Source organism: Salmo trutta, unplaced genomic scaffold (assembly GCF_901001165.1).
Source record: "Salmo trutta unplaced genomic scaffold, fSalTru1.1, whole genome shotgun sequence".
Taxonomy (NCBI): Eukaryota; Metazoa; Chordata; class Actinopteri; order Salmoniformes; family Salmonidae; genus Salmo; species Salmo trutta.
This window is the reverse complement of record NW_021822907.1, coordinates 27,501-54,260: the sequence shown is the minus strand read 5'-3', so window position 1 is coordinate 54,260 and position 26,760 is coordinate 27,501. Positions and strand designations below refer to the sequence as shown.

Genomic DNA, 26,760 nt, shown 5'->3' with positions numbered 1-26,760 from the left:
CTCTTCCCTCTGCTCAAACCTTCTCCAAACCTAATCTCCTGATTTTGCCTCCTCAACCCTCCTCTCCTCCCTCTCTGCATCCTTTGATTTTCTCTGTCCCCTATCCTCCAGGCCGGCTCGGTCCTCCACTCCTGCGCCGTGGCTCGACGACTCACTGCGAGCTCACAGAACAGGGCTCCGGGCAGCCGAGCGGAAATGGAGGAAAACTCGCCTCCCTGCGGACCTCGCATCCTTTCACTCCCTCCTCTCTACATTTTCCTCTTCTGTTTCTGCTGCTAAAGCCACTTTCTACCACTCTAAATTCCAAGCATCTGCCTCTAACCCTAGGAAGCTTTTTGCTACCTTCTCCTCCCTCCTGAATCCTCCTCCCTCCTCCCCCTCCCCCCCTCCTCCCTCACTGCGGATGACTTCGTCAACCATTTTGAAAAGAAGGTTGACGACATCCGATCCTCGTTTGCTAAGTCAAGCGACACCGCTGGTCCTGCTCACACTGCCCTACCCTGTGCTTTGACCTCTTTCTCCCCTCTCTCTCCAGATGAAATCTCGCGTCTTGTGACGGCCGGGCCGCCCAACAACCTGCCCACTTGACCCTATCCCCTCCTCTCTTCTCCAGACCATTTCCGGAGACCTTCTCCCCTACCTCACCTCGCTCATCAACTCATCCTTGACCGCTGGCTACGTCCCTTCCGTCTTCAAGAGAGCGAGAGTTGCACCCCTTCTGAAAAAACCTACACTCAATCCCTCCGATGTCAACAACTACAGACCAGTATCCCTTCTTTCTTTTCTCTCCAAAACTCTTGAACGTGCCGTCCTTGGCCAGCTCTCCTGCTATCTCTCTCAGAACGACCTTCTTGATCCTAATCAGTCAGGTTTCAAGACTGGGCATTCAACTGAGACTGCTCTTCTCTGTGTCACGGAGGCTCTCCGCACTGCTAAAGCTAACTCTCTCTCCTCTGCTCTCATCCTTCTAGACCTATCTGCTGCCTTTGATACTGTGAACCATCAGATCCTCCTCTCCACCCTCTCCGAGCTGGGCATCTCCGGCGCGGCCCACGCTTGGATTGCGTCCTACCTGACAGGTCGCTCCTACCAGGTGGCGTGGCGAGAAGCTGTCTCCGCACCACGTGCTCTCACCACTGGTGTCCCCCAGGGCTCTGTTCTAGGCCCTCTCCTATTCTCGCTATACACCAAGTCACTTGGCTCTGTCATATCCTCACACGGTCTCTCCTATCATTGCTATGCAGACGACACACAATTAATCTTCTCCTTTCCCCCTTCTGACAACCAGGTGGCGAATCGCATCTCTGCATGTCTGGCAGACATATCAGTGTGGATGACGGATCACCACCTCAAGCTGAACCTCGGCAAGACGGAGCTGCTCTTCCTCCCGGGGAAGGACTGCCCGTTCCATGATCTCACCATCATGGTTGACAACTCCCTTGTGTCCTCCTCCAGAGTGCTAAGAACCTTGGCGTGATCCTGGACAACACCCTGTCGTTCTCCACTAACATCAAGGCGGTGACCCGATCCTGTAGGTTCATGCTCTACAACATTCGCAGAGTACGACCCTGCCTCACACAGGAAGCGGCGCAGGTCCTAATCCAGGCACTTGTCATCTCCCGTCTGGATTACTGCAACTCGCTGTTGGCTGGGCTCCCTGCCTGTGCCATCAAACCCCTACAACTCATCCAGAACGCCGCAGCCCGTCTGGTGTTCAACCTTCCCAAGTTCTCTCACGTCACCCCGCTCCTCCGCTCTCTCCACTGGCTTCCAGTTGAAGCTCGCATCCGCTACAAGACCATGGTGCTTGCCTACGGAGCTGTGAGGGGAACGGCACCTCCGTACCTTCAGGCTCTGATCAGGCCCTACACCCAAACAAGGGCACTGCGTTCATCCACCTCTGGCCTGCTCGCCTCCCTACCTCTGAGGAAGCACAGTTCCCGCTCAGCCCAGTCAAAACTGTTCGCCGCTCTGGCACCCCAATGGTGGAACAATCTCCCTCACGATGCCAGGACAGCGGAGTCAATCACCACCTTCCGGAGACACCTGAAACCCCACCTCTTTAAGGAATACCTGGGATAGGATAAAGTAATCCCTCTAACCCCCCCCTTTAAAGGATTTAGATGCACTATTGTAAAGTGTTTGTTCTACTGGATATTATAGGTGAATGCACCAATTTGTAAGTCGCTCTGGATAAGAGCGTCTGCTAAATGACTTAAATGTAATATATCCATCCTCATTATACAGCCTTTAGGTTTCTAGTGAATACATTACACTATAACCATCCTCATTATACAGCCTTTAGGTTCCTAGTGAATACATTACACTATAGCCATCCTCATTATACAGCCTTTGGGTTCCTAGTGAATACATTACACTATAACCACCCTCATTATACAGGTTCCTAGTGAATACACTACACTATAGCCATCCTCATTATACAGCCTTTGGGTTCCTAGTGAATACATTACACTATAGCCATCCTCATTATACAGCCTTTGGGTTCCTAGTGAATACATTACACTATAACCACCCTCATTATACAGGTTCCTAGTGAATACACTACACTATAACCATCCTCATTATACAGGTTCCTAGTGAATACACTACACTATAACCATCCTCATTATAGAGCCTTTAGGTTCCTAGTGAATACATTACACTATAACCATCCTCATTATACAGGTTCCTAGTGAATACATTACACTATAGCCATCCTCATTATACAGCCTTTGGGTTCCTAGTGAATACATTACACTATAGCCATCCTCATTATAGAGCCTTTAGGTTCCTAGTGAATACATTACACTATAACCACCCTCATTATACAGCTTTAAGGTTCCTAGTGAATACATTACACTATAGCCATCCTCATTATACAGGTTCCTAGTGAATACATTACACTATAGCCATCCTCATTATACAGGTTCCTAGTGAATACATTACACTATAGCCATCCTCATTATACAGGTTCCTAGTGAATACATTACACTATAGCCATCCTCATTATACAGGTTCCTAGTGAATACATTACACTATAGCCAACCTCATTATACAGGTTCCTAGTGAATACATTACACTATAGCCATCCTCATTATACAGGTTCCTAGTGAATACATTACACTATAGCCATCCTCATTATACAGGTTCCTAGTGAATACATTACACTATAGCCATCCTCATTATACAGCCTTTAGGTTCCTAGTGAATACATTACACTATAGCCATCCTCATTATACAGCCTTTAGGTTCCTAGTAAATACATTACACTATAGCCATCCTCATTATACAGCCTTTAGGTTCCTAGTGAATAAATTACACTATAACCATCCTCATTATAGAGCCTTTAGGTTCCTAGTGAATACATGACACTATAACCATCCTCATTATAGAGCCTTTAGGTTCCTAGTGAATACATTACACTATAACCATCCTCATTATACAGGTTCCTAGTGAATACATTACACTATAACCATCCTCATTATACAGCCTTTAGGTTCCTAGTGAATACACTACACTATAACCATCCTCATTATAGAGCCTTTAGGTTCCTAGTGAATACACTACACTATAGCCATCCTCATTATACAGGTTCCTAGTGAATACATTACACTATAGCCATCCTCATTATAGAGCCTTTAGGTTCCTAGTGAATACATTACACTATAGCCATCCTCATTATACAGGTTCCTAGTGAATACATTACACGATAGCCATCCTCATTATACAGGTTCCTAGTGAATACATTACACTATAGCCATCCTCATTATAGAGCCTTTGGGTTATAAAGACAATCATTAAGTTAACCTTCATGATGTGTTATTTGTGTTTAACCATTATTAAACCTAGAAGGTCAACATGAGCACAGTGAGTCCCATCTAGTGTAATATTTCTACACAGTGAATCCCATCTAGTTTAATATTTCTACACAGTGATTCCCATCTAGTTTAATATTTCTATAAAGTCATTCCCATCTAGTTTAATATTTCTATAAAGTGAGTCCCATCTAGTGTAATGTATATCTACACAGTGAGTCCCATCTAGTGTAATATTTCTACACAGTGAGTCCCATCTAGTGTAATATTTCTACACAGTAAGTCCTATCTAGTTTAATATTTCTACACAGTGTGTCCCATCTAGTGTAATAATTCTACACAGTGAGTCCCATCTAGTGTAATATTTCTACAATGATAGTAATCTGTATTATATTGTCCATTTCAGAGTTGTCCAACCCTGTTCCTGGAGAGAAACCCTCATGTAGGTTTAACAGGAACAGGGTGGAGGAGGGTACACCAGGAGGGTCTCTTTCCAGGAACAGGGTTGGAGTTAAAACCCCCAGGAGGGTATCTCTCCAGGAACAGGGTTGGAGTTAAAACCCCTAGGAGGGTATCTCTCCAGGAACAGGGTTGGAGTTTAAACCTACAGGAGGGTATCTCTCCAGGAACAGGGTTGGAGTGTAAACCTCCAGGAGGGAAATCTCTCCAGGAAAAGTCAACATGAACACAAACTCTCTTCAAACTCCATTTATTTTGTTCCTTTACAAAGCGTTATTAACATAAATCATCTCACACAGACAGACGTACAGACAGAAAACCAGGAAAACATACTATATAGTTAAAACAACATTTATCCTACAAAAGTAAAAGACATGATAGAGAAACCTATTACTGGTATATGTACAAACAAACAAACAAACAAAGTTGTATTAATGCTTTCATTGAACTGTTATTCTGTAAAGAATTCATGCTTTCAGTAAACTATTATTCTGTGAAGCTAAAAAGGTCTATGATCTCGTAACACCTCAAAACTCCTTCCTGCTACTGAATCAGTGGGGAGGACATACAACGCGACACACTTAAAGGAAACATGTTTAAGCAGGACAGGAATGTCACATGTAAAAGACAGGAAGTTGTAATCATATAAAACGTGACACTGATCTCAGGTCAGTTTTCCATGTCGACCCCCCCCCCCCCCTACTAGTTATAGTTACACTAGTTAAGGTTGAGGAAATGGAGACTGTTCCCAGATCTGTGCTTCTAGATCAGAAGGTGTCCAACTCGTTCCACCGAGGGCAGTTATCTGCTGGTTTAAGTTATTTTACTTTTTTATACACGTGTCAGTATGAAGTCCTGGACAACCAGGTGAGGGGAGGTCCTGGACAACCAGGTGAGGTCCTGGACAACCAGGTGAGGGGAGGTCCTGGACAACAAGGTGAGGTCCTGGACAACCAGGTGAGGGGGTGAGGTCCTGGACAACCAGGTGAGGGGGAGGTCCTGGACAACCAGATGAGGGGAGGTCCTGGACAACCAGGTGAGGGGGAGGTCCTGGACAACCAGGTGAGGGGGAGGGGGGACACCAAGTGGGGGAGTCCTGGACAACCAGGTGAGTGGGGTCCTGGACAACCAGGTGAGGGGGAGGTCCTGGACAACCAGGTGAGGGGAGGTCCTGGACAACCAGGTGAGGGGAGGTCCTGGACAACCAGGTGAGGGGAGGTCCTGGACAACCAGGTGAGGGGAGGTCCTGGACAACAAGGTGAGGGGAGGTCCTGGACAACAAGGTGAGGGGGAGGTCCTGGACAACCAGGTGAGGGGGAGGTCCTGGACAACCAGGTGAGGGGGAGGTCCTGGACAACCAGGTGAGGGGGAGGTCCTGGACAACCAGGTGAGGGGGAGGTCCTGGACAACCAGGTGAGGGGAGGTCCTGGACAACCAGGTGAGGGGGAGGTCCTGGACAACCAGGTGAGGGGGAGGTCCTGGACAACCAGGTGAGGGGGAGGTCCTGGACAACCAGGTGAGGGGAGGTCCTGGACAACCAGGTGAGGGGAGGTCCTGGACAACCAGGTGAGGGGAGGTCCTAGACAACCAGGTAAGGGGAGGTCCTAGACAACCAGGTGAGGGGAGGTCCTAACTAATCAGTGACCTTAATTCATCAATTATGTACAAGGGAGGAGTGAACCTGCAGACACTCTGCCCTACATGGAATTAGTTCAGACACCTGCTTTAAGTGCCGGACGTGGACAGGATGTGACATCATCAACAGGAAGTAGTGACGTCTAGATGCTGGAAGTAGAGAGAATGTCCTCCACCAGGTGTTTGTAAACCCAGGAGTCTCCCTTCAGCCTCTGTCTCCTCACACACACCACCTACAACACACAGCATCAATCATCCATCAATATAAATAATCAATAATCAGCACTAACAATCAATAACGTGGTCCCTGCTGGGTGTCAGTAATCAATAACGTGGTCCCTGCTGGGTGTCAGTAATCAATAAGGTGATCCCTGCTGGGTGTCAGTAATCAATAACGTGATCCCTGCTGGGTGTCAGTAATCAATAACGTGGTCCCTGCTGGGTGTCAGTAATCAATAACGTGGTCCCTGCTGGGTGTCAGTAATCAATAACGTGGTCCCTGCTGGGTGTCAGTAATCAATAACGTGGTCCCTGCTGGGTGTCAGTAATCAATAACGTGGTCCCTGCTGGGTGTCAGTAATCAATAACGTGGTCCCTGCTGGGTGTCAGTAATCAATAACGTGGTCCCTGCTGGGTGTCAGTAATCAATAACGTGGTCCCTGCCGGGTGTCAGTAATCAATAACGTGGTCCCTGCTGGGTGTCAGTAATCAATAACGTGGTCCCTGCTGGGTGTCAGTAATCAATAAGGTGATCCCTGCTGGGTGTCAGTAATCAATAACGTGGTCCCTGCTGGGTGTCAGTAATCAATAACGTGATCCCTGCTGGGTGTCAGTAATCAATAACGTGATCCCTGCTGGGTGTCAGTAATCAATAACGTGGTCCACTGTGGCAGCAAGAGGCTGATCAATAACCAGCACTAACCATCAATAACCTGATCAGTAGTAATCAATATGTACCTCAGGTCTGTGCAGCAGACACACCTCCAGCTCAAAAGCCATGGTCACCTTCCCAAAGTCCCCCTGGGTACGACACTGCAGAGTATAGCTGGGGAGAGGAGAGGAGTCTGTTTAAATGGGACATCCCTCCATCTGTATTCTGTTTATTAAAGGGAACATCCTTCCATCTGTATTCTGTTTCTTAAAGGGAACATCCCTCCATCTGTATTCTGTTTATTAAAGGGAACGTCCCTCCATCTGTATTCTGTTTATTAAAGGGAACGTCCCTCCATCTGTATTCTGTTTAAAGGGAACATTCCTCCATCTGTATTCTGTTTAAAGGGAACGTCCCTCCATCTGTATTCTGTTTATTAAAGGGAACATTCCTCCATCTGTATTCTGTTTATTAAAGGGAACGTCCCTCCATCTGTATTCTGTTTATTAAAGGGAACGTCCCTCCTTCTGTATTCTGTTTATTAAAGGGAACATCCCTCCATCTGTATTCTGTTTAAAGGGAACATCCCTCCATCTGTATTCTGTTTAAAGGGAACATCCCTCCATCTGTATTCTGTTTATTAAAGGGAACATCCTCCATCTGTATTCTGTTTATTAAAGGGAACATCCCTCCATCTGTATTCTGTTTATTAAAGGGAACGTCCCTCCATCTGTATTCTGTTTATTAAAGGGAACGTCCCTCCATCTGTATTCTGTTTATTAAAGGGAACATTCCTCCATCTGTATTCTGTTTATTAAAGGGAACGTCCCTCCATCTGTATTCTGTTTATTAAAGGGAACATCCTTCCATCTGTATTCTGTTTCTTAAAGGGAACATCCCTCCATCTGTATTCTGTTTATTAAAGGGAACGTCCCTCCATCTGTATTCTGTTTCTTAAAGGGAACATCCCTCCATCTGTATTCTGTTTAAAGGGAACATTCCTCCATCTGTATTCTGTTTATTAAAGGGAACGTCCCTCCATCTGTATTCTGTTTATTAAAGGGAACATTCCTCCATCTGTATTCTGTTTATTAAAGGGAACGTCCCTCCATCTGTATTCTGTTTATTAAAGGGAACGTCCCTCCATCTGTATTCTGTTTATTAAAGGGAACATCCCTCCATCTGTATTCTGTTTAAAGGGAACATCCCTCCATCTGTATTCTGTTTATTAAAGGGAACATCCCTCCATCTGTATTCTGTTTATTAAAGGGAACATCCCTCCATCTGTATTCTGTTTATTAAAGGAAACATCCCTCCATCTGTATTCTGTTTATTAAAGGGAACATCCCTCCATCTGTATTCTGTTTATTAAAGGGAACATCCCTCCATCTGTTTAAAGGGAACATCCCTCCATCTGTATTCTGTTAATGAAAGGGAACATCCCTCCATCTGTTTAAAGGGAACATCCCTCCATCTGTATTCTGTTAATTAAAGGGAACATCCCTCCATCTGTTTAAAGGGAACATCCCTCCATCTGTATTCTGTTTATTAAAGGGAAGATCCCTCCATCTGTTTAAAGGGAACATCCCTCCATCTGTATTCTGTTAATTAAAGGGAACATCCCTCCATCTGTATTCTGTTTATTAAAGGGAACATCCCTCCATCTGTATTCTGTTTATTAAAGGGAACATCCCTCCATCTGTATTCTGTTTATTAAAGGGAACATCCCTCCATCTGTATTCTGTTTAAAGGGAACATCCCTCCATCTGTATTCTGTTTATTAAAGGGAACATCCCTCCATCTGTATTCTGTTTATTAAAGGGAAGATCCCTCCATCTGTATTCTGTTTATTAAAGGGAACATCCCTCCATCTGTATTCTGTTTAAAGGGAACATCCCTCTATCTGTATTCTGTTAATTAAAGGGAACATCCCTCCATCTGTATTCTGTTAATTAAAGGGAACATCCCTCCATCTGTTTAAAGGGAACATCCCTCCATCTGTATTCTGTTAAAGGGAACATCCCTCCATCTGTTTAAAGGGAACATCCCTCCATCTGTATTCTGTTTATTAAAGGGAAGATCCCTCCATCTGTTTAAAGGGAACATCCCTCCATCTGTATTCTGTTTATTAAAGGGAACATCCCTCCATCTGTATTCTGTTAATTAAAGGGAACATCCCTCCATCTGTATTCTGTTAATTAAAGGGAACATCCCTCCATCTGTTTAAAGGGAACATCCCTCCATCTGTATTCTGTTTATTAAAGAGAACATCCCTCCATCTGTATTCTGTTTAAAGGGAACATCCCTCCATCTGTATTCTGTTTATTAAAGGGAACATCCCTCCATCTGTATTCTGTTTAAAGGGAACATCCCTCCATCTGTTTAAAGGGAACATCCCTCCATCTGTTTAAAGGGAACATCCCTCCATCTGTATTCTGTTAATTAAAGGGAACATCCCTCCATCTGTTTAAAGGGAACATCCCTCCATCTGTATTCTGTTTATTAAAGAGAACATCCCTCCATCTGTATTCTGTTTAAAGGGAACATCCCTCCATCTGTATTCTGTTTATTAAAGGGAACGTCCCTCCATCTGTATTCTGTTTATTAAAGGGAACATCCCTCCATCTGTATTCTGTTTATTAAAGGGAACATCCCTCCATCTGTATTCTGTTTATTAAAGGGAACATCTCTCCATGTGTATTTATTGTATTCTGTCCATTGTTAGACCGTGTCAGCACCACTTAACTTCAATTCCTTTTATATGTAAATTCTCTTGTTGAATAAAGGTGATTCTGATAAATAATATTCAGGTAAAGAAGAGAATAGCTGAGGGAGATGGATGGAGAGACTGGGAAGAAAAGCTGAGAGAGAAAGATGGGGACTGAGGCCTGGCTTTCTGAGAGAGGGGCCTGGCCTGGCTTTCTGAGAGAGGGGCCTGGCTTGGCTTTCTGAGAGAGGGGCCTGGCCTGGCTTTCTGAGAGAGAGAGGGGCCTGGCCTGGCTTTCTGAGAGAGAGAGGGGCCTGGCCTGGCTTTCTGAGAGAGAGAGGGGCCTGGCTTTCTGAGAGAGAGAGGGTCCTGGCTTTCTGAGAGAGAGAGGGTCCTGGCTTTCTGAGAGAGAGAGGGGCCTGGCCTGGCTTTCTGAGAGAGGGGCCTGGCCTGGCTTTCTGAGAGAGGGGCCTGGCCTGGCTTCTGAGAGAGGGGCCTGGCCTGGCTTTCTGAGAGAGGGGCCTGGCCTGGCTTTCTGAGAGAGGGGCCTGGCCTGGCTTTCTGAGAGAGGGGCCTGGCCTGGCTTTCTGAGAGAGGGGCCTGGCCTGGCTTTCTGAGAGAGGGGCCTGGCCTGGCTTTCTGAGAGAGGGGCCTGGCCTGGCTTTCTGAAAGAGGGGCCTGGCCTGGCTTTCTGAAAGAGGGGCCTGGCCTGGCTTTCTGAGAGAGAGAGGGGCCTGGCCTGGCTTTCTGAGAGAGAGAGGGGCCTGGCCTGGCTTTCTGAGAGAGGGAGGGGCCTGGCCTGGCTTTCTGAGAGAGAGAGGGGCCTGGCCTGGCTTTCTGAGAGAGAGAGGGGCCTGGCCTGGCTTTCTGAGAGAGAGAGGGGCCTGGCTTTCTGAGAGAGAGAGGGGCCTGGCTTTCTGAGAGAGGGGCCTGGCTTTCTGAGAGAGAGAGGGGCCTGGCTTTCTGAGAGAGAGAGGGGCCTGGCTTTCTGAGAGAGAGAGGGGCCTGGCTTTCTGAGAGAGAGAGGGGCCTGGCCTGGCTTTCTGAGAGAGAGGGGCCTGGCTTTCTGAGAGAGGGGCCTGGCTTTCTGAGAGAGAGAGGGTCCTGGCTTTCTGAGAGAGAGAGGGGCCTGGCTTTCTGAGAGAGGGGCCTGGCTTTCTGAGAGAGGGGCCTGGCCTGGCTTTCTGAGAGAGGGGCCTGGCCTGGCTTTCTGAGAGAGGGGCCTGGCCTGCTTTCTGAGAGAGGGGCCTGGCCTGGCTTTCTGAAAGAGAGGCCTGGCCTGGCTTTCTGAGAGAGGGGCCTGGCATGGCTTTCTGAGAGAGGGGCCTGGCCTGGCTTTCTGAGAGAGGGGCTGGCCTGGCTTTCTGAGAGAGGGGGCCTGGCCTGGCTTTCTGAGAGAGGGGCCTGGCCTGGCTTTCTGAGAGAGGGGCCTGGCCTGGCTTTCTGAGAGAGGGGCCTGGCCTGGCTTTCTGAAAGAGAGGCCTGGCCTGGCTTTCTGAGAGAGGGGCCTGGCCTGGCTTTCTGAGAGAGGGGCCTGGCCTGGCTTTCTGAGAGAGGGGCCTGGCCTGGCTTTCTGAAAGAGGGGCCTGGCCTGGCTTTCTGAGAGAGGGGCCTGGCCTGGCTTTCTGAGAGAGGGGCCTGGCCTGGCTTTCTGAGAGAGAGAGGTGCCTGGCTTTCTGAGAGAGAGAGGGGCCTGGCTTTCTGAGAGAGAGAGGGGCCTGGCTTTCTGAGAGAGAGAGGGGCCTGGCTTGTCTTTCTGAGAGAGGGGCCTGGCTGGCACTGTGTGCGGGCGCTCACCCTTTCTGTGCGAAGTCGACGTGTTTCTCCGGTAGAATGGAGAGGATCTGGTTCAACACCTGGTCCGGGTTGGTCTGACTGGTCAATGTTACATTATACTGGGCCTGGAGAGAGAGAGGGGGAGAGAGAGAGGGGGGTAGAGAGAGAGGGGGGGAGAGAGAGGGGAGAGAGAGAGGACAGACAGACAGACAGAGAGAGAGACAGACAGACAGAGAAAGAGAGAGTCAGTTTGAGTTTATGTAAGACTGAGTGATTGTTCCTTGGACCTATGGGGGGGTGTCTATATATATGTACCTTGATCCTGTAGGGGGGTGTCTATATATATGTACCTTGGTCCTATAGGGGGGGTGTCTATATATATGTACCTTGGTCCTATAGGGGGGGTGTCTATATATATGTACCTTGGTCCTATAGGGGGGTGTCTATATATATATACCTTGGTCCTATAGGGGAGTGTCTATATATATATGTACCTTGATCCTGTAGGGGGGTGTCTATATATATGTACCTTGGTCCTATAGGGGGGGTGTCTATATATATGTACCTTGGTCCTATAGGGGGGTGTCTATATATATATACCTTGGTCCTATAGGGGAGTGTCTATATATATATGTACCTTGGTCCTATAGGGGGGTGTCTATATATATGTACCTTGGTCCTATAGGGGGGTGTCTATATATGTACCTTGGTCCTATAGGGGGGTGTCTATATGTGTACCTTGATCCTGCGTGGTCCTATAGGGGGGTGTCTATATGTACCTTGATCCTGCGTGGTCCTGTAGAGGGGTGTCTATATGTGTACCTTGATCCTGCGTGGTCCTATAGGGGGGTGTCTATATGTGTACCTTGATCCTGCGTGGTCCTATAGGGGGGTGTCTATATATATGTACCTTGGTCCTATAGGGGGGTGTCTATATATGTACCTTGGTCCTATAGGGGGGTGTCTATATGTGTACCTTGATCCTGCGTGGTCCTATAGGGGGGTGTCTATATATGTACCTTGATCCTGCGTGGTCCTATAGGGGGGTGTCTATATATGTACCTTGGTCCTATAGGGGGGTGTCTATATGTGTACCTTGATCCTGCGTGGTCCTGTAGGGGGGGTGTCTATATGTGTACCTTGATCCTGCGTGGTCCTATAGGGGGGTGTCTATATGTGTACCTTGATCCTGCGTGGTCCTATAGGGGGGTGTCTATATATATGTACCTTGGTCCTATAGGGGGGTGTCTATATATGTACCTTGATCCTGCGTGGTCCTATAGGGGGGTGTCTATATGTGTACCTTGATCCTGCGTGGTCTTATAGGGGGGTGTCTATATATGTACCTTGATCCTGCGTGGTCCTATAGGGGGGTGTCTATATACCTTGATCCTGCGTGGTCCTATAGGGGGGTGTCTATATATGTACCTTGATCCTGCGTGGTCCTTTAGGGGGGTGTCTATATACCTTGATCCTGCGTGGTCCTATAGGGGGGTGTCTATATATGTACCTTGATCCTGCGTGGTCCTATAGGGGGGGTGTCTATATGTACCTTGATCCTGCGTGGTCCTATAGGGGGTGTCTATATGTACCTTGATCCTGCGTGGTCCTGTAGGGGGGTGTCTATATGTACCTTGGTCCTATAGGGGGGTGTCTATATGTACCTTGATCCTGCGTGGTCCTATAGGGGGGTGTCTATATGTACCTTGATCCTGCGTGGTCCTATAGGGGGGTGTCTATATGTACCTTGATCCTGCGTGGTCCTATAGGGGGGTGTCTATATGTACCTTGATCCTGCGTGGTCCTGTAGGGGGGTGTCTATATGTACCTTGGTCCTATAGGGGGGTGTCTATATGTACCTTGATCCTGCGTGGTCCTATAGGGGGGTGTCTATATATATGTACCTTGGTCCTATAGGGGGGTGTCTATATGTACCTTGATCCTGCGTGGTCCTATAAGGGGGTGTCTATATGTGTACCTTGATCCTGCGTGGTCCTATAGGGGGGTGTCTATATGTGTACCTTGATCCTGCGTGGTCCTATAGGGGGGTGTCTATATATGTACCTTGATCCTGCGTGGTCCTATAGGGGGGTGTCTATATGTACCTTGATCCTGCGTGGTCCTATAGGGGGGTGTCTATATGTACCTTGATCCTGCGTGGTCCTATAGGGGGGGTGTCTATATGTACCTTGATCCTGCGTGGTCCTATAGGGGGGTGTCTATAGTACCTGATCCGCGTGGTCCTATAGGGGGGGTGTCTATATGTACCTGTGATCCTTGCGTGGTCCTTAGGGGGGTGTCTATATGTAACCTTTGGTCCCTATAGGGGGGGTGTCTATATGTACCTTGATTCCTGCGTGGTCCTATAGGGGGGTGTCTATATGTACCTTGATCCTGCGTGGTCCTATAGGGGGGGTGTCTATATGTACCTTGATCCTGCGTGGTCCTATAGGGGGGTGTCTATATGTACCTTGATCCTGCTTGGTCCTGTTAGGGGGGTGTCTATATATGTACCTTGGTCCTATAGGGGGGTGTCAATGTACCTTGATCCTGCGTGGTCCTATGGGGTGTCTATATGTTGTACCTTGATCCTGCGTGGTCCTAGGGGGTGTCTATATGTGTACCTTGATCCTTGCGTGGTCCATATAGGGGGTGGCTATATATGTACCTTGATCCTGCGTGGATCCTATAGGGGGGTGTCTATATGTACCTTGATCCTGCAGTGGTCCTATAGGGGGGGTGTCTATATGTGTACCTTGATCCTGCGTGGTCCTATAGGGGGGTGTCTATATGTACCTTGATCCTGCGTGGTCCTATAGGGGGGTGTCTATATGTGTACCTTGATCCTGCGTGGTCCTATAGGGGGGTGTCTATATGTACCTTGATCCTGCGTGGTCCTATAGGGGGGTGTCTATATATGTACCTTGATCCTGCGTGGTCCTATAGGGGGGTGTCTATATGTTACCTTGATCCGCGTGGTCCTATAGGGGGGAGTCTATATGTACCTTGATCCTGCGTGGTCCTGTAGGGGGGGTGTCTATATGTACCTTGATCCTGCGTGGTCCTATAGGGGGTGTCTATATGTACCTTGATCCTGCGTGGTCCTATAGGGGGGGTGTCTATATGTACCTTGATCCTGCGTGGTCCTATAGGGGGGTGTCTATATGTACCTTGATCCTGCGTGTCCCTATAGGGGGGTGTCTATATGTGTACCTTGATCCTGCGTGGTCCTATAGGGGGGTGTCTATATGTACCTTGATCCTGCGTGGTCCTATAGGGGGGTGTCTATATGTACCTTGATCCTGCGTGGTCCTATAGGGGGGTGTCTATATGTGTCCGGTTGATCCTGCGTGGTCCTATATGGGGGTGTCTATATGTACCTTGATCCTGCGTGGTCCTATAGGGGGGGTGTCCTATATGTCCCTTGATCCTGCGTGGTCCTATAGGGGGGTGTCTATATGTACCTTGATCCTGCGTGGTCCGTCCCGTAGCCTCGTCTCTTGGCTGGGTGTGAGCAGAGTGAGGACTTTAATCCAGCCCTCTCTCCAGACTGCCGAATACCTTACCGCCCTTCCTCTTCTGGCCGCTGTCCCCCCGAGACGCCCCCGCCAGGTCTAAGGACCGGGACCTAAGAGACAGACGGACAGAGGAGGACAACGATCTCAAGACCAGTGGTTCTTTTTTTGCTATTTTTCCTCCCCAAGTTTCCTGATATCCAATTGGATGTTGTCTCATCGCTGCAACTCCCCAACGGACTCGGGAGAGGTCGAAGGTCAAAGCAGCTCTAATTCTTAAAACACACAACTCGGTTAACCCGGAAGCCAGCCTCGCAGACGTGGTCAGCTTGCAGGCGCCCGGCCCGCCACAAGGAGTCGCTAGAACACGACGAGCCAAGGACCCCCCCCCAGCCAAACCCTCCATTCTAACCTAGGGATAGAAGGGATACTTTCTGTTGTCTGTCTTTATCAAGTCATCATCATACCTTCTCTCTGGGCTGAAGGCCAGCATCTCCATCATACCTTCTCTCTGGGCTGAAGGCCAGCATCTCCATCATACCTTCTCTCTGGGCTGAAGGCCAGTATCTCCACCATACCTTCTCTCTGGGCTGAAGGCCAGCATCTCCATCATACCTTCTCTCTGGCTGAAGGCCAGCATCTCCATCATACCTTCTCTCTGGGCTGAAGGTCAGCATCTCCACCATACCTTCTCTCTGGGCTGAAGGCCAGCATCTCCACCATACCTTCTCTCTGGGCTGAAGGCCAGCATCTCCATCATACCTTCTCTCTGGGCTGAAGATCAGCATCTCCACCATACCTTCTCTCTGGGCTGAAGGCCAGCATCTCCATCATACCTTCTCTCTGGGCTGAAGGTCAGTATCTCCATCATACCTTCTCTCTGGGCTGAAGGCCAGCATCTCCATCATACCTTCTCTCTGGGCTGAAGGCCAGCATCTCCACCATAACTTCTCTCTGGGCTGAAGGCCAGCATCTCCACCATACCTTCTCTCTGGGCTGAAGGCCAGCATCTCCATCATACCTTCTCTCTGGGCTGAAGGCCAGCATCTCCATCATACCTTCTCTCTGGGCTGAAGGCCAGCATCTCCACCATACCTTCTCTCTGGGCTGAAGGCCAGCATCTCCACCATACCTTCTCTCTGGGCTGAAGGCCAGCATCTCCATCATACCTTCTCTCTGGGCTGAAGGCCAGCATCTCCATCATACCTTCTCTCTGGGCTGAAGGCCAGCATCTCCATCATACCTTCTCTCTGGGCTGAAGGTCAGCATCTCCATCATACCTTCTCTCTGGGCTGAAGGTCAGCATCTCCATCATACCTTCTCTCTGGGCTGAAGGCCAGCATCTCCATCATACCTTCTCTCTGGGCTGAAGGCCAGCATCTCCATCATACCTTCTCTCTGGGCTGAAGGTCAGCATCTCCATCATACCTTCTCTCTGGGCTGAAGGCCAGCATCTCCATCATACCTTCTCTCTGGGCTGAAGGCCAGTTCCTCCATCATACCTTCTCTCTGGGCTGAAGGTCAGTATCTCCATCATACCTTCTCTCTGGGCTGAAGGCCAGCATCTCCATCATACCTTCTCTCTGGGCTGAAGGCCAGCATCTCCACCATACCTTCTCTCTGGGCTGAAGGTCAGCATCTCCATCATACCTTCTCTCTAGGCTGAAGGCCAGCATCTCCATTATACCTTCTCTCTGGGCTGAAGGCCAGCATCTCCATCATACCTTCTCTCTGGGCTGAAGGTCAGCATCTCCAGCTCGTCTTCCTCCTTTCTTTCCACTCTCTCCCTCTGTCTCTTCCTCGACGGGTCCTTACAAGTACTGCCTCCTCCTCCTGCAACACACACACACACACACACACACGGGAAAAGTGTGTAACACATGTCAGTACACACCACATGGGACAGAGAGCAGGGAAAGAGACAGCAACACCTGTCACAGTACACGCCCAGGGACACACACACACACACACACACACACACACACACACGGTCCCTGGTGTGTTGGTCTGGACAGAGCTGTCAGCTGTAGCAGGACTGGAGAGGTGGGTTATAAATTACACACAGAGAGAATGTGTGTGACATCAATATTATTAGTGAAAAACTGCTCATAGATATCTATATAGATCTATCTATCTCTCCATCTCTATCTACATAGATCTATAGATCAACTCCCTCTTCCCCTGCGGTATTTATTTATTTATTTATTTTGCTCCTTTGCACCCCATTATTTCTATTTATACTTTGCACTTTCTGCTACTACAAATCTACCATTCCAGTGTTTTACTTGCTATATTGTATTTACTTTGCCACCATGGCCTGTTTATTGCCTTTACCTCCCTTATCTCACCTCATTTGCTCACATTATATATAGACTTATTTTTCTACTGTATTATTGACTGTATGTTTTGTTTACTCCATGTGTAACTCTGTGTTGTTGTATGTTGTCGAACTGCTTTGCTTTATCTTGACCAGGTCGCAGTTGTAAATGAGAACTTGTTCTCAACTAGCCTACCTGGTTAAATAAAGGACTTGTTCTCAACTTGCCTACCTGGTTAAATAAAGGACTTGTTCTCAACTTGCCTACCTGGTTAAATAAAGGTGAAATAAATAAATAAAATAAATAGCTCTCTCTCTATCTCTAAATCTATCTATATCTACATAGATCTATATAGAGATAGATAGATCTATATAGAGAGAGAGAATATAGATCTATCTATATCTCTATAGATCTATCTATATAGATATGTATATAGATCTATCTATATCTCTATAGATCTATCTATATAGATATGTATATAGATCTATCTCCATCTATATAGATCTATCTATATATCGTCTGTATTATTTGTCAGAGGTAAAAGCCAGGATCCAGTGAAAGGCTGAGACAGAGCAGGATACATAATAAACCAACCATCATTATCATCGCTCTCATTGAAACGCAGAGGGCTAACAGCTAATAGCTAACAGCATTAGCATCCCACTCATTCACAAATAACTGTTATAGCGTTAGCCACGCTAGTTAGCATTAGGCTAGCTATTATAAATAAATGTAAAAAAATGGGGCACACTTTTGGTGGTCGACGGTGATCATAATCACACACACACACACACACACACACACACACACACACAGAGAGAGAGAGATAAATCAGATGAATATGAGTCTTCGGCACAAAGCTGCTAAATGACTATTAGCAGAATACAATTTACTTGCAAATGTGCCACTTCTGATTCTGAGTGGTGGTGGGGGGGCGTGTATGTCCCTTTAAAACCCCCATAGGGAATCAACTCACCGTAGGGAATCAACTCAACGTAGGGAATCAACTCAACGTAGGGAATCAACTCACCGCATTGGACTTTAGTAGGGAATCAACTCACCGTATTGGACTTTAGTAGGGAATCAACTCAACGTATTGAACTGTAGTAGGGAATCAACTCAACGTAGGGAATCAACTCACCGCATTGGACTTTAGTAGGGAATCAACACTACGTAGGGAATCAACTCACCGCATTGGACTTTAGTAGGGAATCAACTCAACGTAGGGAATCAACTCACCGCATTGGACTTTAGTAGGGAATCAACTCACCGCATTGAACTTTAGTAGGGAATCAACTCAACGTAGGGAATCAACTCACCGCATTGGACTTTAGTAGGGAATCAACTCACCGCATTGAACTTTAGTAGGGAATCAACTCAACGTAGGGAATCAACTCACCGTATTGAACTTTAGTAGGGAATCAACTCACCGTATTGGACTTTAGTAGGGAATCAACTCACCGTATTGGACTTTAGTAGGGAATCAACTCACTGTAGGGAATCAACTCAACGTAGGGAATCAACTCAACGTAGGGAATCAACTCACCGCATTGAACTTTAGTAGGGAATCAACTCAACGTATTGGACATGAACAGAACGAATCAGCGATCCGTATTTCCTGCATCGTTCTGAAGAGGAAAGGAGAACGTCCCCCTGTCTGATTGGACGGTGCCCCTGTTTACCACTTTGTGGGAGATGAAAAGGCTTCCCCCAAAAAACCTTCCCCAATTAAAATGTTACCTACAAAGTAGCCTGTCTACCTGGCAGAATGATTATCATGAATCAGTCCACTGGGGATTGGTTTAGTAAACTCTGGATTAAAAGGCTGTGAGCTACAGAAACACACCGTATTGAGAGGTGACCACTGGGATTAAAAAGGCGGTGAGCTACAGAAACACACCGTATTGAGAGGTGATCACTGGGATTAAAAAGGCGGTGAGCTACAGAAACACTCCGTATTGAGAGGTGACCACTGGGATTAAAAGGCGGTGAGCTACAGAAACACACCGTATTGAGAGGTGACCACTGGGATTAAAAGGCGGTGAGCTACAGAAACACACCGTATTGAGAGGTGACCACTGGGATTAAAAGGCTGGGAGCTACAGAAACACTCCGTATTGAGAGGTGACCACTGGGATTAAAAGGCTGTGAGCTACAGAAACACACCGTATTGAGAGGTGACCACTGGGATTAAAAGGCGGTGAGCTACAGAAACACACCGTATTGAGAGGTGACCACTGGGATTAAAGGATGTCTGCTAACTAGTGGTCTTCTGATGTCGTTTTAGCATAGCTGTGGACTTAAAACATCCAATTGAGTTGTTCTTCTATTAAAAAAAATGAAAAAGTGATTTGGAGGAAAAAACAATTTGGGAAAAAACTAAAATGGAATCAGGATGTGTGTGTGTGTGTGTGTGTGTGTGTATTGAGGTGTGTGTGTGTGTGTGTGTGTGTGTGTGTGTGTGTGTGTGTGTGTGTGTTCTTACCTTGGGGTGTGTCTACCTTGTTGCCAACCTTGTTGGTGTTATTATGGGTTGGTGTAGTCAACACCCTCTTATTGGGCCGAGTTGCCTTCCTATTGGCTACTGGGGTTCGGGGGGCGGGCAAAGCAAATATATCAGCATCCTTATTGGCCACGGCAACGTTCTCTTTGTTTTCATTGGTCCGTTCCAGGCCTCGGTCCCGCCTCTCCTGGCGACGGTGGTGGTGTGTGATTGGCTCCTTCTCCTGAGTGGGGGCGTGGTTAGTTTGATCCCGCCTCTTTTCAGCTGACGGACAGGTCGCTCTCTTTAGGAAGACAGAAACAAGAATGTTGATAACAAGGCACACAGAGAGAGAGACAGAGAGACAGAGACAGAGACAGAGAGACAGAGAGACAGAGAGAGAGACAGAGAGAGAGAGAGAGACAGAGACAGAGAGAGGAGAGTGCGAGAGCGATGACCCCTGACCTCTTGTTGGGGTGTGAGCGGAACCCAGGGCAGGTCGTCATAGCAACAGTCCTCAGCATCATCATCACCGAAGAGTAGAGTCTTCTTAGACAGGAGAGAGGGAGAGAGACAGAGAGAGAGAGAGAGGGAGAGGAGGGAGGGGGGGAGAGAGAGACAGAGACAGAGAGAGAGAGAGAGACAGAGAGAGAGAGAGAGAGAGAGAGAGAGAGACAGAGAGAGAGAGAGAGAGAGAGAGAGAGAGAGAGAGAGAGAGAGACAGAGACAGAGAGAGAGAGAGAGAGAGAGAGAGAACAGAGACAGAGACAGAGAGAGAGAGAGAGAGAGAGAGAGAGAGAGACAGAGAGAGAGAGAGAGAGAGAGAGAGAGAGAGAGAGAGAGAGAGAGAGAGAGAGAGAGAGAGAGAGAGAGAGAGAGAGAGAGAGAGAGAGAGAGAGAGAGAGAGAGAGAGAGAGAGAGAGAGAGAGAGAGAGAGAGAGAGAGAGAGAGAGAGATAAGGAACATAAATATGTTTCCTCACTTTTCAAGGCAACGAAACTTAAACTGGACTGATGCAGAGGAGAAGATATTTACTATAGATATTTACTATAGATATATACTATAGATATATACTATAGATATTTACTATAGATATATACTATAGATATATACTATAGATATATACTATAGATGTACACTATAGATGTACACTATAGATGTACACTATAGTATATATACTATAGTATATACACTATAGATGTACACTATAGATGTACACTATAGTATATATACTATAGTATATACACTATAGATGTACACTATAGATGTACACTATAGATATACACATACTATAGAAATATACTATTGATATATACTATAGATATATACTATAGATATGGTCAACGATTTACACAAAATACTCTAATGTCAAAGTGGGAGATAAATGTAAAAAATAAATAAATAAATATATGAAAAACAAAACACTAAAATGTAGAAAACATTTAAAAACACATTTCAGATATTGAGTCAAGGTGTGAAAGCGTTTGGTGATCGACTAGTAATGGCTTGGAGACGGACCAGTCGATCCCCACTGGTCTACAAGGTGTGGAAAGCGTTTGGTGATCGACTAGTAATGGCTTGGAGACGGACCAGTCGATCCCCACTGGTCTGCAAGGTGTGAAAGCGTTTGGTGATCGACTAGTAATGGCTTGGAGACGGACCAGTCGATCCCCACTGGTCTACAAGGTGTGAAAGCGTTTGGTGATCGACTAGTAATGGCTTGGAGACGGACCAGTCGATCCCCACTGGTCTGCAAGGTGTGAAAGCGTTTGGTGATCGACTAGTAATGGCTTGGAGACGGACCAGTCGATCCCCACTGGTCTACAAGGTGTGAAAGCGTTTGGTGATCGACTAGTAATGGCTTGGAGACGGACCAGTCGATCCCCACTGGTCTACAAGGTGTGAAAGCGTTTGGTGATCGACTAGTAATGGCTTGGAGACGGACCAGTCGATCCCCACTGGTCTACAAGGTGTGGAAAGCGTTTGGTGATCGACTAGTAATGGCTTGGAGACGGACCAGTCGATCCCCACTGGTCCGCAAGGTGTGGAAAGCGTTTGGTGATCGACTAGTAATGGCTTGGAGACGGACCAGTCGATCCCCACTGGTCCGCAAGGTGTGGAAAGCGTTTGGTGATCGACTAGTAATGGCTTGGAGACGGACCAGTCGATCCCTACTGGTCTGCAAGGTGTGGAAAGCGTTTGGTGATCGACTAGTAATGGCTTGGAGACGGACCAGTCGATCCCCACTGGTCCACAAGGTGTGGAAAGCGTTTGGTGATCGACTAGTAATGGCTTGGAGACGGACCAGTCGATCCCCACTGGTCCACAAGGTGTGGAAAGCGTTTGGTGATCGACTAGTAATGGCTTGGAGACGGACCAGTCGATCCCCACTGGTCTACAAGGTGTGAAAGCGTTTGGTGATCGACTAGTAATGGCTTGGAGACGGACCAGTCGATCCCCACTGGTCTACAAGGTGTGGAAAGCGTTTGGTGATCGACTAGTAATGGCTTGGAGACGGACCAGTCGATCCCCACTGGTCTACAAGGTGTGGAAAGCGTTTGGTGATCGACTAGTAATGGCTTGGAGACGGACCAGTCGATCCCCACTGGTCCGCAAGGTGTGGAAAGCGTTTGGTGATCGACTAGTAATGGCTTGGAGACGGACCAGTCGATCCCTACTGGTCTGCAAGGTGTGGAAAGCGTTTGGTGATCGACTAGTAATGGCTTGGAGACGGACCAGTCGATCCCCACTGGTCCGCAAGGTGTGGAAAGCGTTTGGTGATCGACTAGTAATGGCTTGGAGACGGACCAGTCGATCCCCACTGGTCTACAAGGTGTGGAAAGCGTTTGGTGATCGACTAGTAATGGCTTGGAGACGGACCAGTCGATCCCCACTGGTCTACAAGGTGTTGAAAGCGTTTGGTGATCGACTAGTAATGGCTTGGAGACGGACCAGTCGATCCCCACTGGTCTACAAGGTGTGGAAAGCGTTTGGTGATCGACTAGTAATGGCTTGGAGACGGACCAGTCGATCCCCACTGGTCTACAAGGTGTGAAAGCGTTTGGTGATCGACTAGTAATGGCTTGGAGACGGACCAGTCGATCCCCACTGGTCTACAAGGTGTTGAAAGCGTTTGGTGATCGACTAGTAATGGCTTGGAGACGGACCAGTCGATCCCCACTGGTCTACAAGGTGTGAAAGCGTTTGGTGATCGACTAGTAATGGCTTGGAGACGGACCAGTCGATCCCCACTGGTCTGCAAGGTGTGAAAGCGTTTGGTGATCGACTAGTAATGGCTTGGAGACGGACCAGTCGATCCCCACTGGTCTACCAGGTGTGGAAAGCGTTTTGGTGATCGACTAGTAATGGCTTGGAGACGGACCAGTCGATCCCCACTGGTCTACAAGGTGTGGAAAGCGTTTGGTGATCGACTAGTAATGGCTTGGAGACGGACCAGTCGATCCCCACTGGTCTACAACGTGTGGAAAGTGTTTGGTGATCGACTAGTAATGGCTTGGAGACGGACCAGTCGATCCCCACTGGTCCGCAAGGTGTGGAAAGCATTTGGTGATCGACTAGTAATGGCTTGGAGACGGACCAGTCGATCCCCACTGGTCCACAAAGTGTGGAAAGCGTTTGGTGATCGACTAGTAATGGCTTGGAGACGGACCAGTCGATCCCCACTGGTCTACAAGGTGTGAAAGCGTTTGGTGATCGACTAGTAATGGCTTGGAGACGGACCAGTCGATCCCTACTGGTCTGCAAGGTGTGGAAAGCGTTTGGTGATCGACTAGTAATGGCTTGGAGACGGACCAGTCGATCCCCACTGGTCTACAAGGTGTGAAAGCGTTTGGTGATCGACTAGTAATGGCTTGGAGACGGACCAGTCGATCCCCACTGGTCTACAAGGTGTGAAAGCGTTTGGTGATCGACTAGTAATGGCTTGGAGACGGACCAGTCGATCCCCACTGGTCCGCAAGGTGTGGAAAGCGTTTGGTGATCGACTAGTAATGGCTTGGAGACGGACCAGTCGATCCCCACTGGTCCGCAAGGTGTGGAAAGCGTTTGGTGATCGACTAGTAATGGCTTGGAGACGGACCAGTCGATCCCCACTGGTCCGCAAGGTGTGGAAAGCGTTTGGTGATCGACTAGTAATGGCTTGGAGACGGACCAGTCGATCCCCACTGGTCCACAAGGTGTGAAAGCGTTTGGTGATCGACTAGTAATGGCTTGGAGACGGACCAGTCGATCCCCACTGGTCCGCAAGGTGTGGAAAGCGTTTGGTGATCGACTAGTAATGGCTTGGAGACGGACCAGTCGATCCCCACTGGTCTACAAGGTGTGGAAAGCGTTTGGTGATCGACTAGTAATGGCTTGGAGACGGACCAGTCGATCCCCACTGGTCCGCAAGGTGTGGAAAGCGTTTGGTGATCGACTAGTAATGGCTTGGAGACGGACCAGTCGATCCCCACTGGTCTACAAGGTGTTGAAAGCGTTCCACAGGGATGCTGGTCCATGTTGACTCCAATGCTTCCCACAGTTGTGTCCAGTTGTCTGGATGTCCTTTGGGTGGTGGAACATTCTGGATACATACACACGGGAAACTGTTGAGTGTGAAAAACCCAGCAGCGTTGCAGTTCTTGACAGAATCAAACCAGTACGACTGGCACCTACTACCAAACCCCGTTCAAAGGCACTTAAATCTTTAGTCTTACCCCTTCACCCTCTGAATGACACACACACACAATCCATGTCTCAATTATCTCAAGGCTGAAAAATCCTTCTTTCACCTGTCTCCTCCTCTTCATCGACACTGAAGTGGATTTAACAGGTGACGTCAGTAAGGGATCATAGCTTTCACCTGTCTCCTCCTCTTCATCTACACTGAAGTGGATTTAACAGGTGACGTCAGTAAGGGATCATAGCTTTCACCTGTCTCCTCCTCTTCATCTACACTGAAGTGGATTTAACAGGTGACGTCAGTAAGGGATCACAGCTTTTCACCTGGATTCACCTGGTCCGTTTGTCTGTCCTGGAAAGAGCAGGTGTTCCTAATGTTTTGTCCACTCAGTGTATACATGAGCAAGAACGGGGGAGAGCGAGAGCGAGAGAGAAAAGAGGTAGCAGTAGATTCTGACCTGTACTCCCAGGTGTTGAGGTGAACAGGATATGACATCACAGACAGGAAGTTGAGGCCTGATCCGGACAGGTTTCCCTCTCTGTTTCTTAGAGAGTAGCAACAGGTAGGTGGCAGTGGTCTGGTCGTACTTCCACTGTGTACACACACACACACACACACACACACACACACACACACACACACACACACACACACACACACACACACACACACACACACACACACACAGTGTGCAAAGCTGTCACAAAGGCAAAGGGTGGCTATTTTGAAGAATCTCAAATATAAAATATATTTTGATTTGTTTTAACACTTATTTGGTTACTACATGATTCCATATGTGTTATTTCATAGTGTTGATGTCTTCACTATTATTCTACAATGTAGAAAATATTAAAAATAAAGAAAAACCCTTAAAATGACTAGGTGTGTCCAAACTTTTGACTGGTCCTGTGTGTGTGTGTGTGTGTGTGTGTGTGTGTGGATATATATCTACACACACGTCAGATGAATTCATGTATAAAATAACTGTCAGGATTCATTCAATCAGCTGTGTTATACTGCCATCTACTGGAGAAACCCATCACTACCACACTACACTATACTGTTATACTGCCCTCTACTGGAGAAACCCATCACTACCACACTACACTATACTGTTATACTGCCCTCTACTGGAGAAACCCATCACTACCACACTACACTATACTGTTATACTGCCATCTACTGGAGAAACCCATCACTACCACACTACACTATACTGTTATACTGCCCTCTACTGGAGAAACCCATCACTACCACAATACACTATACTGTTATACTGCCCTCTACTGGAGAAACCCATCACTACCACACTACACTGTTATACTGCCCTCTACTGCAGAAACCCATCACTACCACACTACACTGTTATACTGCCCTCTACTGGAGAAACCCATCACTACCACACTACACTATACTGTTATACTGCCATCTACTGGAGAAACCCATCACTACACTATACTGTTACACTGCCATCTACTGGAGAAACCCATCACTACTGCACTACACTATAATGTTATACTGCCCTCTACTGGAGAAACCCATCACTACACTATACTGTTACACTGCCATCTACTGGAGAAACCCATCACTACTGCACTACACTATACTGTTATACTGCCATCTACTGGAGAAACCCATCACTACCACACTACACTATACTGTTATACTGCCCTCTACTGGAGAAACCCATCACTACCACACTACACTATACTGTTATACTGCCATCTACTGGAGAAACACATCACTACCACACTACACTATACTGTTATACTGCCATCTACTGGAGAAACCCATCACTACCACACTACACTATACTGTTATACTGCCATCTACTGGAGAAACCCATCACTACCACACTACACTATACTGTTATACTGCCATCTACTGGAGAAACCCATCACTACCACACTATACTGTTATACTGCCCTCTACTGGAGAAACCCATCACTACCACACTACACTATACTGTTATACTGCCCTCTACTGGAGAAACCCATCACTACCACACTACACTGCCATCTACTGGAGAAACCCATCACTACCACACTACACTACACTGTTATACTGCCCTCTACTGGAGAAACCCATCACTACCACACTACACTATTATACTGCCCTCTACTGGAGAAACCCATCACTACCACACTATACTGTTATACTGCCCTCTACTGGAGAAACCCATCACTACCACACTACACTATACTGTTATACTGCCATCTACTGGAGAAACCCATCACTACACTATACTGTTATACTGCCATCTACTGGAGAAACCCATCACTACCACACTACACTACACTGTTATACTGCCCTCTACTGGAGAAACCCATCACTACCACACTACACTATACTGTTATACTGCCCTCTACTGGAGAAACCCATCACTACCACACTACACTATACTGTTATACTGCCCTCTACTGGAGAAACCCATCACTACCACACTACACTGTTATACTGCCCTCTACTGGAGAAACCCATCACTACCACACTACACTATA

The 26,760-nt window shown here is 47.5% G+C and overlaps 1 protein-coding gene and 1 long non-coding RNA gene across 2 annotated transcripts in view; one reads left to right on the top strand and one right to left on the bottom strand.

Annotated features, from left to right (window-relative positions):
* The first annotated feature begins 5,038 nt into the window (after nt 1-5,038).
* Nucleotides 5,039-5,641, top strand: LOC115186313 (uncharacterized). Its single transcript, XR_003875680.1, has 3 exons — nt 5,039-5,151; nt 5,217-5,336; nt 5,407-5,641. It is a non-coding gene; the product is annotated as an uncharacterized LOC115186313 (long non-coding RNA).
* Nucleotides 5,642-5,863: 222 nt separating this feature from the next.
* Nucleotides 5,864-26,760, bottom strand: part of melk (maternal embryonic leucine zipper kinase) — a 40,519-nt gene continuing 19,622 nt past the window's right edge. The window contains 9 exon segments of the mRNA XM_029745989.1: nt 5,864-6,142; nt 6,867-6,954; nt 11,285-11,388; nt 14,728-14,793; nt 14,795-14,891; nt 16,503-16,611; nt 19,582-19,882; nt 20,044-20,127; nt 24,717-24,851. Of these exon segments, the coding sequence (XP_029601849.1) occupies nt 6,053-6,142; nt 6,867-6,954; nt 11,285-11,388; nt 14,728-14,793; nt 14,795-14,891; nt 16,503-16,611; nt 19,582-19,882; nt 20,044-20,127; nt 24,717-24,851 (1,074 nt within the window). The 3' untranslated portion in view covers nt 5,864-6,052.